Source organism: Schistocerca americana, chromosome 11 (genome assembly GCF_021461395.2).
Source record: "Schistocerca americana isolate TAMUIC-IGC-003095 chromosome 11, iqSchAmer2.1, whole genome shotgun sequence".
NCBI classification, from domain to species: domain Eukaryota; kingdom Metazoa; phylum Arthropoda; class Insecta; order Orthoptera; family Acrididae; genus Schistocerca; species Schistocerca americana.
Genome location: NC_060129.1, coordinates 20,341,346 through 20,361,996, shown reverse-complemented (window position 1 = coordinate 20,361,996; position 20,651 = coordinate 20,341,346). Strand labels below are relative to the sequence as shown.

Genomic DNA, 20,651 nt, shown 5'->3' with positions numbered 1-20,651 from the left:
GATACATGGAAGTTTGCTGATGTTCTTTAAGGACCATTCTTGGTGCCAGGCACTGGTTATGTTGAATTCTTCCTCTGTTGCAGACGTGGCTATTGCGGTTCTGATGGGTGACCTTCTGGAGCGTAGGCGGCTTTGGGTGGCATCTTCAAAATTCTCATGGATGGGTAGATTCCGATTGCTCATTATCTTTTTGTACTCTCTTATAAGAGCGTTTGTGTGGCGTAGGTTAGGGGGTAGTATGTGGCTTAGTACTGGGAGCCATTCCACGGGTGTAGTCTTTATTACACCAGCGATCATTCTCATTGTGTTATTGAGCTGTGCATCGATTCTATGGGTGTGGGGGCTGTTTAGCCATACCGGTGCACAATATTCGGCAGCTGAGAAGATGAGACTTAAAGCTGATGTCCGTAACGTAGTAGCTGCCGCTCCCCATGTCGTTCCACAGAGCTTCTGTATAATGTTATTCCTTGTTTTTGGTTTCTCTGCTGTTTTCATTAGGTGACCTTTGAAAGAGAGTGTTCTATCGAGGGTCACACACTCTCTTTCAAAGGTCACCTAATGAAAACAGCAGAGAAACTAAAAACAAGGGTGTAAAGCTAGCTCGCCTCCACGTGGTGCACCCCGGGTAACACTAAATGAGCTAGCACATAATGGCAGTCAGACAAACCGTGAAAGGTTCTCCTGACTATGCAAGTAGACACAAAAAATGTCCTCCTAAGGATATGCCAACAAGGAAACTTGGACCTACGGTCCGAATCTGCCATCTCAACATAGAGAGCATAAGCTATTCTAAGTGCCAATACTTATCCAGACATGCTGAATCGTGCAGATGCCATTATTCGTGCCGACTGGTGCATCAAAACTTGACAGTTGGCTCTATAGTTGTTGGTCAGCATTGGAAGTGCGTCTGCAATGGTCAGGGATCTCGGCTATTCAGATAGCGGTGCTCGCGATGGATTCGATTAACGCTCACTGCGGGCTACACGATTCAAAGAAGGGCCATTTCATCTGAACTATTAGAGCGTTTCGAGACCGACGGAGACGCCTTTCTCTAACGGATTGTTACGGGGGACGAAAGCTGGGAGCACCACTTTGTGGCAGAAACAAAAAGGCAGCCCATGCAGTGGCGTCGACCTTATTAGTGACAAAACAAGACATTAGAGACAAACCCCTCTGCCAGAAAAGTCACGGTGACAGTCTTCTGGGATTGTGATGGCGTCATTTCTGTGGATGTGATGGCAAGAGGGTCAACCATCAATTCAGGGCCATATGAGAAGACTCGAACACGAGAACCGTTACCGACGTGTTCAATCGGACAAGAATCCATCAGAAATCTTGCTCTAATATGATAATGCACGCCCACACACAAGTCCGAGAGCCCGGGAACGCATTGCCTAATCCACGCTACAGTCCGGACCTGGCACCCTCGGACTTCCATCTCTCTGGGCTGCTTAAAGATTTTCTACGGAGAACAGACTTTGAAGAGGACGAGTGTGTCAGTCTTTCAGTGGACACGAGCAAGACGTGTCGATGTATGTCACCAAATTCTGACTCTTAACAATAAATACATTATGGGGAAAAAAAGTGGGGCATTACTTAATGAACGACCCTCGTAAGTTCACAGAACTTGTCCGATTGTTTCCCCTATTTCCCCATCCCCCCCCGCCCCTCCCCTGTTAGTGATATTCAGCTTCCATACATTAGGTTCCAAATAACCTCACAAGCAAGTCACAGCAAGCTGACTTGAACTGCTTCCAAAACTCTGCCCGGCAGTCGTGCTGTCAGTGCAGCACAGTCGCTGTCCCCTATGTTCGGGCTGTGGTTTGCGCCCCACTCTGAACAGCCGCCCCCTGTTTGCAGCGCGGGCCGTGGCTCCAGCAGGCCCAGCCCTGCCACTCGGCCACTCGGCGACCCCGGACGCTCTCCTGCCGCGGCTGCCCGCCACACTCCGCCGCCACCAGACGACGCGACCGTCTCTCGCCTGCGGTGAGTGCTGCCGGTCTGAACACTCAGTGCCGCGTCAACCAAATGTTACACTAAAAACATCTAATTTAAGCATTTTTGAAATTTCCGATGAAGCTGAACTTACAGTTGTCAGGAAACACTATTTCTTCATTTAATAGGTGTGTTTAATGTAACTGCTGCTCTTGATGGTGTTTAAATATCTTAGAAATTAGTTCCGAAGGAAGTGGGCTAGGAGCCACTGTGTCAGTGCACTGTTATTCAATGAAACCTACATGTCACATGAGTGAGTATACAACTGTTTGGAAGTTCTCACAGGGAACCTCTTGAGAGCGAGATCACAAATTCAGTCTTCAGTGAGGCTCATTGGATAGTATTAATAGTTGTGATGGGGAAAAATATTAGCTGCTAATGTTTCACCATCTTCATGAGGAGGGCTACAGAAAGTGAGTGTCCAAGAGGTACAGATATAAACCTCCTATGAGACACACGTATTACACATAACAAAATAGACATCGTCGACGTTAGAGAAATGTTCAGGACAGATAATTAACTTGAACAACAAGCACCAAATGAAAAACAGCGTGTCCCGGTGGTCACAAAGGTTCACACCATCGAGATCGAAGGTGAACACTGTCGTAGACCTTAAACCGTGAAACTGGTCTTCCTTCGAGGTGCACGTTCAGATAATGCGATAATACGTTTTATAGGCACAGAACAAACAAAACATCTAGAGGCAAAATCTTCCAATGATACAAATTACAATATTGCACTCCTTTCAGGAGGGATAGTTTTCTCTGAGGGAGTATCATTTCTGTACGCAGACCAGGAACGATCAAAAGAAACTTGCTTTAACCAGTCATTGGTCAGAAGCAGTGCTCATACTGCGTTTGTAGTTCTCTTATGCCTATTTTCCTGCTCTCGTTTGCTTTGAGGTAACTACTACCTACTGCCCTTGCAAGATGGCGCACACGAGAAACAATCGTAGGGGGCAGAGCACCTCCAGCTTGTCGCAGCACAAGAAATAGATTTCCAACAAATTTACCGACTAGATTAACATTCGACATGGTTGTGTACTGCTGTGTTAAGGCATTGATATTACGAGAGTGAATTTTCACTCTGCAGAGGAGTGTGCAGAATTTGGAAGGTAGGAGACGAGGTAATGGCGGAAGTAAAGCTGTGAGGACAGGGTGTGAGTATTTGAAATTTCGTTACCTGATTTTTTTTCAGTTTTATAGCACTGTTTCAAACTATGCCAGTAGTATAGGCTTTGATATGGGACACCACATGTTTTTGACTTGAAAATATTTAGACATGTTTTTGACTTGAAAATATTTCGACATGTTTTCAGCTTGAAAATATTTAGACATGTTTTCAGCTTGAAAATATTTAGACATGTTTTCAGCTTGAAAATATTTAGACATGTTTTCAGCTTGAAAATATTTAGACATGTTTTCAGCTTGAAAATATTTAGACATGTTTTCAGCTTGAAAATATTTAGACATGTTTTCAGCTTGAAAATATTTAGACATGTTTTCAGCTTGAAAATATTTAGACATGTTTTCAGCTTGAAAATATTTAGACATGTTTTCAGCTTGAAAATATTTAGACATGTTTTCAGCTTGAAAATATGACTTGAAAATATTTAGACATGTTTTTGACTTGAAAATATTTCGACATGTTTTCTTCTGGAAAAATATTTCGACATGTTTTCTTCTGGAAAAATATTTCCACAAAGGTTTTTTCTGGAAAAATATTTCCACATATATTTTGTAAAAAATATTTTTGTCTTATAAAATTTCCACTTAAATATTCTGTTACATATTTCCAATTTCCTTTTTAAAAATTCGCCGTTCGGCTTGAGAAAACTATCGACAAGACTATTTTCATCATGTTCACATGTTTTCCACGTAAAAATATTTACATAGTTTCCGCATAAAAAATTTCCACATCTTCCCACTGCAAATTTTAAAACATTTTGTATAAAAGTGTGGTCCTCTCTTTAAACTCACATCTTTTTGCGCAAAAGATGGCAGCCACTTTTTAGCAGTCACTTTTAGCGAAATTGTGGCGATTGTAAGTAAGGGCAGCGGTATGGCACGAACCCGCATTTTTTAGACGAAAAGACGGCAGCCACCTTCCTGCAACGACTTTTCGCATCCCCTCTTTTGTGGCCACTTTCTTGATATTTCCAAGGAGCGTTCGAGTCGTCACTCGGCAGGCTCTTTTTCGTGGTCTCTGTTTAGCTACCACTTTCTTGCGAGCGCATTTTTGCAACGACTATCTGAAACAACACTCGAAAATTTTAACTGGTGTCCACCCTTTAAAATCAGACAGTTGTGATGTGCTTAAGTCACCTCAATTATTTACTGGTTGGTAGGTGTCTCTTCAGTTATCTCTATTTTATCATCCAGCAACAATCTGTACCAACAATCAGTATTATCAATGCATTCTGTAATCTCACAGAAAGCATAGCTGTATTCTATTTATACAAGCGGATTTTATTTCATTATTAATTGATAGCCCCCAGGGAAGTGTATCGATTATTCTGTAATCTCTTCTAAAGCCATAGGCTTATCGTAGTTACAGTTAAATTCCTTACCTATAGCTGTACTTACAAAGTTCTTTGTTTTCTTGTGTATGGTTATCATATTTTTGGTTATTATGACTTCGTCTTGTGAACCATGTTCCAGCTCGGCCATTGTTTCCATATTCAAAACCTTTAGCACTACGGTAGTTAAGAGTGAAGCCTTGTAATTTTGGTAGACTGTCTACCTCTGTACGTTTTGTATGCACAACTTTTTGGCCCTGTTCCTATCCATTCAATACCGTAATCATCTTTACCAAACTCGTCAGTCAATTCACAAAGTGTGCAACCTGTTTCTACAGTATTCGTACCATCGTCAAGATAAACAAGTGTCGGTGTCGTAGGACACAATTTTATCACCTAATCTATCGAGCATATCGTACGGCCTCATTCTAGTGTTGGAAGTGGTGAAAGTGGACACAAATAGGTTGGTACCATCTTAGACATAGTACTGATATATAACTTGGATTACACAGGTCTGCGACATAAAAATCGTTCCAAATTTATCAAGTGGTTTTCATAGTGTTTTCAACATCGATTTCAGGGAAATTGGTGAAAAAATTCCATCACGTACAGTTATTTCACAAACGTCTTCTCTAGTTTTAGCGTTTTTCAATATTTCAGCACTCTAGTGAGTTTGAATTTTGGTTTTTAGGGTCTCCATAAACTGTTACTTAGCCGTTTTTATACTAGATGTACGCAAAATAAAGAGTAATCAGGAGAAACCAGCAGTATTTTCAGGTCAGTGCCTGTCTGCCGTGCTGCCCCTTCCCCGCCATTACCGAGCAGCGAGCTTCTGCTGTTGTCCTTCAGTTCACAGTACCTCTTAACTCTGTGATGTTCACCTGTTGTTGTTGCTGGTGCTTTAAACTAGTGACTGTTTCCTTGTGCTGTGAAGTTGTCCTATGGACAATGGCTACCAGAGGATATATAAATTCGCCACATCGCTTGTGCTACATTTGTGGTGCAACAAAGGAACATTTCCGATTTTGTTGAAAAGGTATAGTTCGCCTATTTTTGTATAAAGTTAGGTGATCAAGATAAGCCTTGGACCCCACACAAAGTTTGTTCAGTGTGTGTTGAAGAACTGAGGCAGTGGTTTCAACGTAAAAAGCAGTCCGTACATTTTGGAATACCAATGGTTTTGAGGAGCCCAAATATCGTAGTGATGACTGCTATTTTTGTTCTTGCAGTGCAAGAAGACAGAGATTGCTAAGATTCTGGCACAACTGATCCCGTTCCATTCTCACAAACTGAACTGAACGATTTAGACCTAGGCCTTTCTAAAGAATCGGCAGAGGTTTTAGGATCTAGATATAAAGATAAATATATATTGGCTCCGGGTAGATCCTTTTCTTGGTATGGATCAGGGGAAAAGGAGTTTGTATCTTTCTTCCCTCAAGGAGGTGACATGGTGTTTTGCAGTGATGTTCCCCCCTGGACTTATGGCACGTTTCAAAATAGAATATGCTCCTGATGAGTGGAGACTTTTTATTGATTCTTCAAAACAAAAAAGCCTTAAAGCAGTACTGCCACACAACAGCAATAAGTACGCTTCTATACCAGTTGGACACTCAGTTTACTTAAAACAGTGTTACGCAGGCCTTGAACTGGCTTCAAGCAAACACTGCTATTCAGACCACAAACGGACATAACGTGTGGATTTAAAAGTGATTTCAATGCCGTTTGGTCAACAAAGGGCTCTACAAAGTTCCCTTGCTTTTTCTGTGAATGGGAGAGATAGAAAGCAACACTACATGAAAAAAGGTTGGCCCTTCAGAAAAACCTTACAAGAAAGGGTTAAGAATGCTGATAGGAAAAGCCTTGTGGATCCCAAAAAGGTGTTACTTCCACCACTTCACATTAAGTTGGGACTGATGAAACAATTTAAGGCATTGCCAAAAGAAGGGGAATGCTTCAGATAGCTTTGTGGAGAGTTTCCTGGTTCATCAGAGGCAAAGCTAAAGGAAGGAATCTCTGTCCGACCAGACATTAGGAAACTAATGACAATCCCAAGTTTGTGGACAAAATGGAAACATAAGAAAAGACAGCATGGACATCTTTTAAATTAGGTGTTACAGGTTTCCTATGAAACATGAGAGATCCAAACTAAAAGACAATAGTCGCAGACATTACTTTAAGAAGCGGGCTGTAACGTGAGCTTTAAAGTTCATTTTCTCCACTCGTGTCTTGACTACTTCCCTGCAAACCTTGGTGATGTAAGTGAAGAGCAGGGCGAAAGATTCCATCAAGACATCCAAGAAATGGAAAGAATATATCAAGGAAGATTGAATGTCAACATGATAGCGGACTACTACTGGGTGATAAGTGGTGATCCTCAACGAGCCCACAGCTGGAGAAGCAATAAGAGGAGCTTTGACAGAAAGCGAAAGCGTTATTATAATAACTTGTGAGATTAAAGAATAGTGGAAGTGTGCGGGAAATGTAGTTTAGAACTTATTTATAAATAAAATAAAATTTTATTGTTACTATACTTAAAAATACTCCTTTTTCTGGGAAAACTTGACGTTACAGAAAAAAATTGGATTGCATTTTTGAAATTGGCGTTGAAAAGTACATCTGTCAGTTATCAAATTTCAAGCAACTTCCAAAAAATATTTTTTTTCAGACCTGTGTTATTTCTTCGTTGATCGGTATAATGTTAGTTGTCTCTCTTTTATTTTGTGTAAGAGCTCGTACCATTGCTCAATGTTGTCTATAAATTCTGTTTGTGACAAGTTCTGTCTCTGGCCGAATTTTCCCCAGAGGGAATTCCATATTTTGGCCACAGCCCGCTTGCCAGCATTCGGTTCAGTATTGTTAAAGCCGTACGTGATGTCTTGCTTTCCCTCGATAATTCGACTGTATTCTTCTTTAGACTTCTGATTACCTTCCCAAGGATTAGTTTGACCTTTATAAAGGTTTTAACATAGTTTGTGAACAGTCAACTACTTTCCCATTCAAAGTGCCACACCTTGTAAATTTCCTGTATTGTGTAGCCTTCTCGATGGCTTTGTTGAGCTCTATAGTTGTCAAAGTTCGTACGAAAGCTCGCTCATCGTCACTATGGTTGCAACTACTATCAGGCTTTTCTTCTACACTTTTTGAATGTAGAGCAAACGAAAGCTTTTCCTGCTCAACTGGAAGCACAGAGTGGTACAAGCCGTGAAGCACAAGCACTTTGCATTCAACAAAACGAAATCATTCGTCGTCATATTTTCTTGGCCTCAGTATCTGTACGGGATGACCAACATATAATCGTCGTAAAACATCACTGTTGGATATAGCCTGCCCATGTCTATATATCGCAGCTTCTTGCCTGAAACCCTGAATTTAGCAGCGTTTGTTCTTGCACTGAAAAAGACATCTCTAGGATTCAGGGGTTCTATGACATTTACGTTCTCTTTTGAAGTATTCCACTTACAGCTCCATATTTCGACACAGTTACAACCGGTGTACCCTAACTCTTATGTGAGTTCTAAGAGATACATGGTTTCATTGTTGACCGTTGTCGATAGTATCGGGCGAATAACACACTAGACAGCCGTGCCAGAAGCAATTGTGATACTGGTAAACTGTTTTTGTGTTTGCGTACTAGCTGTCAACATTTCCGCCACATTTTGTAACTTCTCCACAGTTCAATGCATTTTGTACATTAGGAAACAATTTAACCACACAATTTACTCTTCGCTGAACATTTCCTTCTTTTGATGTTTGACTACAGCAATTGGGTTCAATATATTCTGACCTGTAAATAGCCATACAAACACTAGAAATTATTATATACTGGAAAGGATCAATGTTTCTAATATCCAGGAAATATCTACTAAATTCAAGGCAGCTGCGGCGCAATATGTCGTCAGAATGGAAATACTCTGAAAATTCCTTCTGGAAGTCAAACCCGTAATTTTCACCCACTTCCTGAGCGTGCCATTCTAAGAATGCTTTTCTAGCCTTACATATCACAATGTCAACACCATAGTACTTGTTTGCTGGAAGTCGCCCTACGTAATTTTGATTTGCTTATTGAAGAAGTGTGGAAAGTAACCTTTTTTCAGCTCTTTCAGACTGAATGTCTTGGAAAACCTCGCGAGATTTCCTAGGATACCATATTTACTGGGATCTAACCGGTACTTTTGGTTTTTGTAATTCAGAAAACCGCCTGCGGCCTAGAATCGAGTGCAAAGTAAGCGGAAGTTCTGAAAAATATTGGTAGGTGCCGCCACAACTAACTTCTGCCGTCAAATATATGTAGCGCTACACAGGCATGCCTTGCAGGCACAAAGATAAATACTGGCGCCAAAACCTCTGCGTTCGTAAATAAATTAAAAGAAAAGGTAGAAGAATGTAAACATTACGCCATGTATTCGTTTGTGTTTGCTGCTGTCTCACTGAAATTCTGTCTGCCTAATAAACCACGAAGCTAGAGTGAGACAACAGCAAATGCGGAAGAATATACATATCATGTCATGTTTATATTCGTATTTTTCTTATGCTGAATAGTGATAGTCAGAAATGAATCTCAGCAACTGACTAGATTTTTAAATCTAAGATGACGTTGATTTTTGTGCAGAATGCAATGCACTAAAGAGGCGTCTGCAAAGATTTTCAAACGGAGAAAATTTTTCGCTAAACTCCAGTTCACAACATCTTCTCTCATACGCTGTCTATTATTTCATTCTTGTTGGTCATTACCAAACAAAGCAGCAGTGTAAGTAACAACAAATAGCAGTCTCTTTTCATTGTTTCCCGTGTGAGACAATTTCTCTTTTTCTTTTTTACTGTAAGCCACGGAAGCACGCACAAAAGCAAGCCATGCCGCAAGCGGGGACAGGTTGTAAACACTCATTGTCAGTATGCGACAAACAGTGCATGACACAGTACAATAATGCATTTTCAGCTTAGAGTGACTTAAACTCCTATAACAAAGAGAACAGCACTAAACAGATCAAAGCAAAATAAGCAATCTGTTCAAATCAGACGAAGCACATGAAAAAGGAAGGGTACCTGTATAATGCCTGACACGCAGCAATGAATGTTCAGACAACATTATTGCGTGGAGATAGCAGCGATTGCTTGTACATGATTACTTACTGATATTATAACTTTACAGTGGAGATTGCCCTGAAGATGACCCCCATGTCAGGTTGAAACCGGTTGGCGACAAAATAATGTGACTGTGAGTGTCGCTTTGATTGACGTAGCAATGGCTACTTGATAAAGCTTAACTGTTAAGCCTATGACTCGGACCACACTACTGTAGCTGTATCGTCATCTGTTCGGCTTCAATTGTGTCTCACGTTAGGGTAGTCAAAAACTTTTCTCTCCCCTTGAATTTAGAACCCCAAATTTCAGGTGCAGCTTAGATTCGGAAATTTTTTTTTTCATTGATTTAGTCTCATTCTTCGAGTGCGGCTTAGATTAGATTCAAGTGAATACGGTAAGGTTTATGCTGTCAGTTATTCTGAGCCTTAGGGAAGGTATTTTTAGCACTATAATCTTCGGTCCTTGGTAAATGATTTTGATCTTCATTCAGTTATTTACACAATACTGTAAAATAAAGTACGTATCATAAGTCTTTGTATTGTGTGCTATACACGTATAGCCCCTGTTACTCTGTGACAGCAACCATTCGCAAAACTCATTGTTTCTAAATTCGTACGTGTTTCCTTTGACGTCGCGCACAGCCAAGTATGGCGTGTGTATGCCTGTATCTTGTTCTGCTTTGAAATTGGAAAAGTAGTTCCTTTCTTTGTAAGTGCATTTTTAAATTTTTTAGTGCCACTCCCATTGCAAGTATATTTATTATCGCAGTAACCACCACGTCTTTTTCTCCTTTGCATGTAGCTGTAGCATTTGTTTTCACTTACCTTCACACACTCATCAGCGCAATTTTGGCAATCAGAGAAGCCAGGGTTGTCTGCCGAGGCTGCTGCTGCGTTATTTTTTACACTTTTCGCACTTGAAAATCTTTTCACACAAATCTTTTCACACGCTCACTTGTGATTACCCATGCATTTTTTACCAAAACAGTACTGTAGTCTCGATAGTCAGAGTTCCCAATAATCCGAGCCCCTTTAATAAAAAAGAAAAAAATAGAGGTTGCAATGATCTACTTTCTTTTTTTCACAGACATGATAAATAATGAAAGGGAGAGTACAGCTCAGCACAAAGCAGACAACAATGCAGTCAACACCGACGGTTAGCTCGCTGCCCTGTTGCACGAACATCTGTCGTCAGTATGGCACGAAATATCCCGACTGCTGCCGGCAGCTACCGATCAAAACAGGGGAGTTCATACGCTGCTGTAGTTCCCACCACCTGTACTGTACAGTGTTGTGTGTCGTTTTGTTTGTTGACTGTGTGTTCCGTTGTACGCCTTACAAAGATGAGTGCTGTAACAAAACAGAGGAAATTTGTGCCTTTGCATCTAAAATTAAAAACATTAAGGAGAAACAATAAAAAAACTTGCTCTCGAATATGGTGTAGGTGAAGTTAACGGTTGCTGACTGGCGAAGAAAGCGACTTGAATTGGAACAGTTTTCTTCACAGAAATGCTCCCACGAATCTCTCAGTCGAAGAAGTATAAAGTAGTCAGACTTCCAAAAAAAATAAGGCATTGTTTATGTTGTTTACCCAACAGAGACAGAAGGGTCCTCTGATTTCTCGTGCAACCTTGCAAGAAAAAGCTTCGTTTTTCAGAAACCAGCTGCAGGAAGCAGATGACAATTTCGCCGCTAATGTGGGCTGGCTCGACAAGTGGAAGAAGAGGTATGGAGTGCGTCAACTAGACGTATGTGGAGGAAAAACTCTCTGGTGATGCTCAGGCCGTTTAAAAATTTATTGTAGAGTTTAAAAAAATCATAACTGATGAAACTGGGCTAAATTTTAAAATTTTACCACTGAGAACTTGTGAAAAAAATTGCTCCTGGGCACAAAAATAGCAAAGAGCGGCTCACAGTTATGGCAGCTTCAAATGCAACTGGAAACCACAAACTAAAACTAGTTGTGATTGGGAAGTTTGCCAAGGCAAGAGCATTCAAAAATGTTTACATCTGAACTCTTCCGGTTGTCTATACACACCAGAATAATGCCTGGATGAATCAGGAAATCTTCAAGAACTGGTTTTTTAACTTATTTTTACCTGACTGCAAGAATTTTTTAAAAGAAAGGGGACTGCCATGCAAAGCAATTTTGCTCACGGACAATGCGTCCTCATATCCGAGTGCAGGAGAACTACAGTGCGACGATAACTGCACCTTGTTTTTCCCACTGAACGTCACCTGTCTCATTCAGCCCACGGATCAGGGCGTTCTGGAATGTCTAAAAAAAGAAAAAAGTATCGACGGCGATTGCTACAGTCAATGCTGCATTCCGAAGACAACGAAAGCATTGTAGGAGCTTTGAAGAAAGTGACTTTGAAGGATGTCGTGTACTGGATTAGCGAATCTTGGAGCGAAATAGTCACACAATTTAAAAGTGGTAGAGGAAAATTCTACAGGAAAGTGTGCCAGACACAGAAACTGAAGATTCAGCAGATGAGGACGATCAGCCACTGTGTAATTTAATCAGTGGATTGCCAGGGTGTGAGGAGGCGGAAGAGGTGGCAGGAGGCGAGTGGTTAAATCCGGACCAGCAGTTGGAAGTGACAGACTCTTCTGTAATTGACACGGCTGACATTCGACGGCAGTGCGAGGGTGACGAGGCAGCGGCTGCACCGGTGACGAGTCACACGGATGGCCGCGCTGGCCTCGAGGCCGCCATGTGCTCCGTGGAACAGCAGCCTGAGCCGTCACCGGTGGCGTCACACTGCCAGGAGGAAACGTCGCACACACTTCACTATTACTTGGCTAAATAAATAATTCTGCCAATGAAAATGCATGTGTAAATACCTTTATTTTAATAAAGTTCATATTTTGACCTGTATTACTTACAATATCATTTCTTTTTCCCATTTAAATTTCGGTCGTCCAAGTTTTTGACAGTTCGAGGTGGTTCCGGTCCCATTTACCTTGAACTATCGAGACTCTACTGTGTGTCTTGCACTTTCTGCATTAAATCCTTGGCTGTTTACCTTTATGCTTTGGTCTTAAACACAAGGTGCACATTTTTCCTGTATCTTTTTTGCAGAAGTATTTGTCCTTGTGATTGCAGGATTCGTCACACATCTTGCAATAGAAATTCTGCCGAAAAGAAACTCTTCATATTGTTGAAGCCATTGTGGTGGTCATTATTTAAGTACAAATAGTGTTGTTCCCTTTTCGCCGCCAGAGGAATGCATAACTGTGTTAAAATGAACAGCGGAAACAACTTTAATCTGAACATTCAAAAAAAGCTGCTGCATTGTCGATATCATCCAGACTGAAACCTTCTTCACAGTTCTTTGAGTCTCGCTCACAACTCGTTTGCTAATCCTTCCTGCGGAGCTCTCCCTTTCCTAGTGTAGAGAGCGTCATTATCTGTCAGTTCATCGCACAAGTATGTTTCTAGTGATCATTGCTCGAGGACTGCACAGGCTATCGTTGTTGTTTATTTTGTTTATACTTCTCTTGCCAATTATATCTTTCGTAATATTTACTATTTTTGTTTCACTTTGAACCTCTACCTCCACCTATTTCGTAGACCTCAAAGTAAAATTTGGTGGTGTTTGTGTTTATATTTTCATTGGATCATTGGACGTTACTATTCTTTCAATCTGATCAAGTAGGTGTGAATCGTTGAATTTAAATTCCTTTTCGATGAAATTGATTGATTAAAATAGTTTTCAGCAACTATTTTCATTTCGTCTCATTGCTTGAAATCGGACAATTTTCTTACTGCATTTGTATAGCCTTTCTAACAGCTTTCATTAGTTACTCGGGATTACCTTTCTTAGAGTCTTTGATTGTAACGATATTAGCTGTCTGCCAAACTTTATTTCCTTAACAATACTGTACGATCACAGGATTGGGTCTCGAGCGGTAGCTTCTTTACTTTCACTGAAGTGAACAGTTCTTTTTTGAACAGAAATATTTGGCCTAGTTTTCCTGTTTTCGTGGAGCCGCACCGTTATTTTTCTTCGAAAACCTCTGTAGAGAATTGAATGTGCCGAATTGCTTCCAAACGTTCCTTTTCTGAGTTCACCAAGTCCAGTAGGCCTTTCTTTGTATGTACTACAGAGTAACCTTTGACCCTACTTTTCCTTGCTATTTTTTTCAGTTCACGAGAAGTTTTCAGAGAAAAGTCTCTGTAGTTAAACAAACCACTATCATTTGCTGCTGAGGAAACTCATTCTATAGCTTCAACAAGTGCTGCTTTCTTCATTTTGTACAAACCTTTGATTGTGAAGTCTTATGCAAGGGCTCTTAATTCCTTAAGTTTTATTTTCTTTAACTTTCAAGTTTTTTTCTTCATTTGGCTCATCTAAGGACCACGCACCAGTTTCAGTGCCTCCTTCTTTGTTGTTCTTTCTTTTTCCTTTAGTATTCTTTCATCTTTTAACACTACATATGCTTTTTCTATCCTGGGACCATTTTGACATGTCTTTTTCTCCCTCTTGCCTTGGAATCCTTCAATTTTTTACGCTTCCCTCTTGAAAATCTCTTTCTGTTTCATCTTTCTCACTCATGTTGTTTCTTGCCATATCTTTCCTAACTTCCTGAGTCCAGGCTATTGTTGACTTCTTGTCCCAAAGATATCTAAAAATCTGTTTGGTTAACCTCTTGCTGTTCATTTTGTGTAAGTGTCCAAAAAATAGCAATTGCCTCTTTTGTAGTGTTCCATTTTTCAATGCTACAATAAACTTCTTCATTGCTTCTTGATTTCCATACCTCTGTATTTTTTGGTGGCCCAAATATTTTTCGAATTTCTTTCTAGGACTTCAGTTTTGTATAACTCGTAGTTCAGTACTAAACATTAATTTCCATAAAGAAACTCTGGTTTTTCTACTGTGTTGTAGTGCTGTCTCTTCAAATTTTTAGACAGGCATCTTTTGTTGCAGATATTCCTTGTTATTTCACAAGTGCAAATATTTAAATTTATTTACCATCTTTATCTGGCCAATATCTGTTGCTATGGATTCCAGAGCATTTTTTATATTTGTCATAAATTTTATTTGTCTAAGATATTCAACCTGCTTTGTTGGCTATTTCTTCTAAGAGACTGATTTGTATTCCAGCATTTGTTAGATTTTCAGAAAGAATGGCAAAATCATTTGCAAATGCTAAACAGTGAATTTCAATACCTTTGTTTTTAGTTCCCAGTCTGACTGGTGATAGCTTCTGCTCTTTCAGTTTTTGTTTCCACTCTCTTACTAGTTTTATTCTTTTCTCTAGTGCACAGTTAAGAGGAGTGGGGACAAGCCATTACCTTTCCTTCCACCTGTTTTTATGCCGAATGCCTTCGATATAGCACCCCGAAAATGTACTTTTGATGTGGTGTTTGCAAACGTTTCAACGAATAAGGTTTGCTAATTTAGGTTTGATGCCAGATTCTCTGTTCATTTATCAAGTGTTTCGCTATAAACCGAGTGAAATGCATTTTTAAAATACATAAATATTACAACTATATATTTGGACTTTGTAAATCTATGACGAATTATGGACTGTAGGTTGAAAATCTGTTCTCAGCAAAATCTGCAGTTTCTAAAACCAGTCATACTCTACCAAATGGTTACCAAGTGTTGCTCCTTCCATGTTTAATAGTATTGTTGAAAATTTTGTTACACGTTATATATTTTTTTAATCCGTGTTTCTGCTAATTCAGTTTTCGTGACACTGTTTGTGCGCACGAACCGCTGCAAAGCATTCCCTGTTGTAATCTGTGACACACTAAGAGAAGCAGGATGTGGCGGCGTTGTCAGCAGCTGCTCTCTTCCGTCAACAGATGTCGCCGAGGTTTGCGCCGTGTAAATTACTGCAGTACGTGTTCTGCTTTACTCGTTACGGAAATGCATTGCGAGTGTAAGATTCTTTTACCACATTGATACAACAATGTGCCGAAATACGAGGACTATGAAACGCTGAAAGGCACACTTAAAAGATATATAAAGGTTACAAGAATGTCAATGGCTGTGACGTTGACGATATCGAATTCTGTTAAATTCTTACGGTTTATCGACGATAAAAATCACAGTAAACGTGAGACTTTAAAATTTATCCTTAAATATATTTGCAAAGTACGATTAAAAGCTTGTTAAACAAGCGAAGAAAACAGGACGTTTGAACAGCTGAGAAGTTAGTTCAACGAGTGGAAGACGAAGCCGATATTAGAATACGAGGAGTATAAGAAAGGCGTCCAGCCTGTGACGGATAAACTGAATGCTTTAGAGAAAAGAAGTTACTGGTGCTATAGCGAAAAATCGAGAGGTTGAAAGAGCTAGTTCCTTAGGAAGGGAATTATGACAATGTGTGTCCTATTCCGCCTACAACTGAGGAATAACCTTTTGAAAGTTTATTTGTGGATGATGATCCGATGACGCGAAAGACACGTAGGAGGCTTGAGCCCTCGTTGTAGCAAATTGAGGAAGAAGACCGGGAGGACATGAAGGCTGTTAGAAACTAAACAACACATTATGTTGGGCTGAAAGTATCAAAATGCTTGGGTGGTGTCGTCGTACAGTATTTGGCTTAAGATTTGACAGTCGAAAGCACTACATGGGCGGTTCCGAACTAACGTTTAACAATGACACTATTTCTGTCAAAGGTAGCAGTTTTCAGTGCCAGCAATGAATTCATGAAACTGCTAACCCGAAAAAAAACGTAGCATTCGAAGACTACACGCCTGATGACCGTGAAGCATATACAACTATGCTGAAGGAAACCAATGCAATATTTCACCACTATGATGCAAATACGAATAAACCCAAGTCAAACTGCAGTGAAAAGTACATCATCATTATTCCGATGTAGCAGTCGTTTGCCTTGTGTAGTAATTCTACATCAGTGGCCAGTCACCAGTCAATAGCAAAAGAACCTGTTGAGTATATAGAATTCATTCTAGAAACATCCCCCAAGCTGTGGCTAAGCCATGTCTCCGCAATATCGTTCTGCAAGGTTCGCAGGAGAGCTTCTGTGAAGTTTGGAAGGTAGGAGACGAGGTACTGGCGGAATTAAAGCTGTGGGGGTGGGTCGTGAGTCGTGCTTGGGTAGCTCAGTCGGTAGAGCACTTGCCCGCGAAAGGCATAGGTCCCGAGTTCGAGTCTCGGTCCGGCACACAATTTTAATCTGCCAGCAACTTTCTGTTGAGTATGTTTGGATGAATGAGTTCAGATCTAATCGACTAGGTGATGGTGGTTCACGGTGAAGAGAACGCAGCTGGTAGGTCGCTGGGGTTTGCAGAAATGAAAGAACAGGGAAGCGGGCATGAAGTGTTCCGGACAAACCCGATGTGTGACTAAAGCGGACGATGGACCCATCAGGCCCCTTTCATTGTGCCACCTGCGTGCAGGTACCGTTTTTAGCGAAGTGTTTTTTCGGTATGCCTGATGAGTTCTACAATGGCGAGGAAGAGTATAGTGTCGCTTAACACGGAAAAAGTGTATTTTGACCCGGGAGAAAGTCTATTTTTAACCGAGAAGCCGAGGAAAAATGCGTCAACTTTTTTCCCCTTGTGCATGTATACACGCTGTATAGCTTGTTGATGTACAGAACATGTAATAATAAGTCGATAGTTCCACAACTCTAGAACCAGCAGTATATTTACAATGTGCAGCTATTTTTATACGCAGGAGTGTCGCGATATTTTGTCCACCGACACACATTTTTTTCAAGATGTCGAGAGTCGGTATCAACATTTTAGTAAATATCGATCTATTGGATGCCACATTATTAAAAATATTCTGGTGTAGCGCCGACTACCTTCCCGCAGCCGAAGTGTGTCAATTGCGGCCGTGCGGCCATCAGAGAAGACGGCGGCAGCCCTTGCAGGCGAGCCAGCCGAGTACAGGGGGCAGCCCGGCCGACGCTCGGCCCTCCCTGCAGCTCGCGTGCGCCACGCCGCAGCCGCCTGCGTCTGCAGACACGGCTTCCGTCGGCACAGCCTAACATTGGACCTGGTCTCTGCTCGAAGGCACGCGGTTGCTTCCTGACGGTGAAACACCTGGTCTCAGGTCGAAATTACAAACTACTCGCAATTGTACGTAGACGGAATACACTTTATTTAAATACTTTGAGCACATACTGAAATGTGTCGGACAGTCGCTGACAGGCGGTAGGGGGCGTCCCTTGTGAGGGTCGCCTGCCCTGGACGCCCTCTGCCCTGGACGCGGTACAGTGTGTCCGTCAAGTCGTGCGCCCTCTCCGCTCCGCAGTGCTGTCCCGGCGACCCAGTCTGGCCACACAGCCTGGCGCCGCTCACTCCCACCTCAGCGACTGCCCTGTCCAGAAAAACACGACATTACGGAGTAAATTGCATAAACACGGGAACAGGAATCAAATGTCAGCGTTCCCGTATCTCTTAGAAGTATGAAAGCCAATATCTCTTCGTGTGAATGCGTGTCCGTCTACAACTTCATCCACAATTGGCGCATACATTCCGTCCGATACGGTTTTTAAACAACACATACTGCAGCTGTACTGGACAATTTAAGCCTTTCCTTCGATGTGGTCTGGCCTGTGTTGCGATCTACGTTTTGTTAACAGACGAGGAAGTTGTATTTCTGTACTTGGATATCTGATTAGTTACCTATGTTTTCTTCCCGAGTGTCGGGAGGGATTGCTCCACAGACAAGTAACCGTTAGAGGTGTGTTTCTCTGAAGCTCAAAGATCGGTTACCAGCAGGATGCTGAGGTCACAGGAGGTGACTCCTCGGAGTGAATTAGGAGAAAAAGTTAAAACAGCTGGTAATGAGATGCAGTGCACAAATTTTTTAACGGGAAGCGGCTGCAGATTTCGATAGTGGGATACTGGTATGTGTCTGTCATACGCTGGTTGATCTGTATCGTAGAGGGAAGATTTCTACATTTGTAACTCATGGCTAGGCAGAAGTGTATTGAGGGCTGCTGGAAGTTTCGCGTCTGTGATGGTTTCTTTCATTCGGTGTGTGTGTGTGTGTGTGTGTGTGTGTGTGTGTGTGTGTGTGTGTGTGTGTGTTTGTGTGTGTGTAGTAGAGTGAGAGAGTGTCGATGTTTTGTGCAGGAGCCTCTCTCAACAGGAGAGAGGGAGGAGGCTGATAGAGGCGGCCGAGCAGGGCGCGGTGGAGCAGCTGCGCGAGTTACTGGCGGCGGGGGCGGACGTGCGGGCGAGGGGGGAGTACAGCTGGACCGCCCTGCACCTGACAGCACGCGGGGGTCACGTGGCGGCGGCCAGCTGCCTCGTCGGCGCCGGCGCGGAGGTCGACGCCAGGACCAGCTGGGGGCAGCGGACGCCCCTGCACTGGGCTGCAGAGGGGGGCCACGCAGGGGCGGCGGCTGAGCTCCTCCTGGCGGGGGCGGACAGGGGGGCCCGGGATGTGCATGGCAGGACCCCCCTGGACCTCGCCAGGCGTGGGGGAAATCGGGAGCTGGTGGATATGCTGACACAACGCTGACATACGGCATTCAGGAAGCACAATCAGTTACACCATATGCGTTGGTCTTTCAAATAAAGAACACAAAAATCAATCCTTTGTTCATTTATTTGTACATACCATTTTGTGCTGCGTATGACAACTCTGGTAACACCGGGACAACGACGAGAGATACCTGTAAACTAACGTGACGAGCCCTTCAGTCTGTAAAATACTTCACAATCAATTTTTGCAAAAGCTGAGTAACAACTGATAAACACTGCACTATTACTAAGCACCACCTGTCTCTCTCAAGATAACGTCAGCACTCAATCTCTTTGAAGACACGAATGGCGCAATATTGTTGGTTGCCTACCGCATCACGCAGCTGCACTAACGTTCGTTGTTCGGACCAGACCACTGCATTACCCCATTACTGGAAACTATATGCTGCTAGCGTGCGTGGCGCTATGTTACACCAGCATAAACTGCACCACACTCAGATTACTGGCACACAAGTCGTTCAGTCAGAATGTGTCTTCAGTTGCGATCTCACGCCGAGTTCACTTATGTATCTGCAGTACGCAAATACTTGCCGTCTTTAATTGCAGCCTCACATTGGTAGCAAGAGTTACACTACATACCAGGCAACACTGCACACGGAATGAGTCACACATCAGGCACATTCGTAGAGTTGACACTATGACGAAAACTAAAATAAATAAAATTCTCTAGTTTGGCCCACTAATCGAGCAAGTGCTTCCAGCTGTTGGTGAGATTCTAATGAGCGACTTGCTGTTACGCTAATTCTAATGTGGATGTGACTGCCGATGTAAATTACACACTTTCCCATATTGTCGACATCTGTACATGAGCGTGTCGTTATTTCCTAACTTTCGTCACCTGAGTCTACGACGTTTAATAAAAATGACGGAACGAGCAGCGGGGATTTCAAAAACGAAACGCACTACGACAACTAACTTTTAAAACACGGTTCCTCTCACAGCAGTGCTGCACTGAAGCGAATACCTGGTGGTTACAGAGATGGAAGAGATACATGTCCAGTGTGCACAGAAGACGTTCTTATAAAGTGTCAAGCGATGTGAAAGACTCATAAAATGTTGACGTCGAAAGTGAACTGGCTGGATTCAGCGTGTGAGGTTGCTTTCCCTATCGACAGCAACTTATTTTTCCAGATTTCAGGTTTCAATGTGACGCTGCAGCTAAGGGAACAGTGCAGAATACAGCAGCAGTGGCGGCGGCGAGCGGGAAGGCGTTCCCCGCGCATGCGCCGGCAGCGGATTCGCCGCGCGGCGTGACGGTGAGTAGCTGGGGTGAGGGCTCGCGAGCCAGCCGTGGGGCCGCGACAGAGACTCGCGCCCGCCAGCCTCCAGTACTCGGCTGCGAGACGGACCTGCAACTTCCCCTCAGTCAGCATCGGCCGCCAGGGCCCACCTGTGGCGCAGCAGGCGGTCACGTGTGTAACCGCTACACGGCGAAACAAACAACTTAGACCCACACATTCACACCAGGCTACAAACGGAAACATAAAACACACTAAATTTTCTGAATATCGCCGTTCGAAAGAGAAACGCCACACATGGCTTCACAATAGTCGGGAAACCGACAGCCACGAAG

General features: G+C 42.4%; 1 protein-coding gene across 1 annotated transcript in view; it reads left to right on the top strand.

The window, feature by feature from the left end:
* LOC124553953 (protein maternal effect lethal 26-like) overlaps window positions 1–19,055 on the top strand; it is an 81,497-nt gene extending 62,442 nt beyond the window's left edge. The window contains exons 3-4 of the mRNA XM_047127967.1: window positions 1,861–1,986; window positions 18,665–19,055. Coding sequence (XP_046983923.1) covers window positions 1,861–1,986; window positions 18,665–19,055 — 517 coding nt within the window. The remainder of the gene's footprint in view (window positions 1–1,860; window positions 1,987–18,664) is intronic.
* The last annotated feature ends 1,596 nt before the right edge of the window (window positions 19,056–20,651 follow it).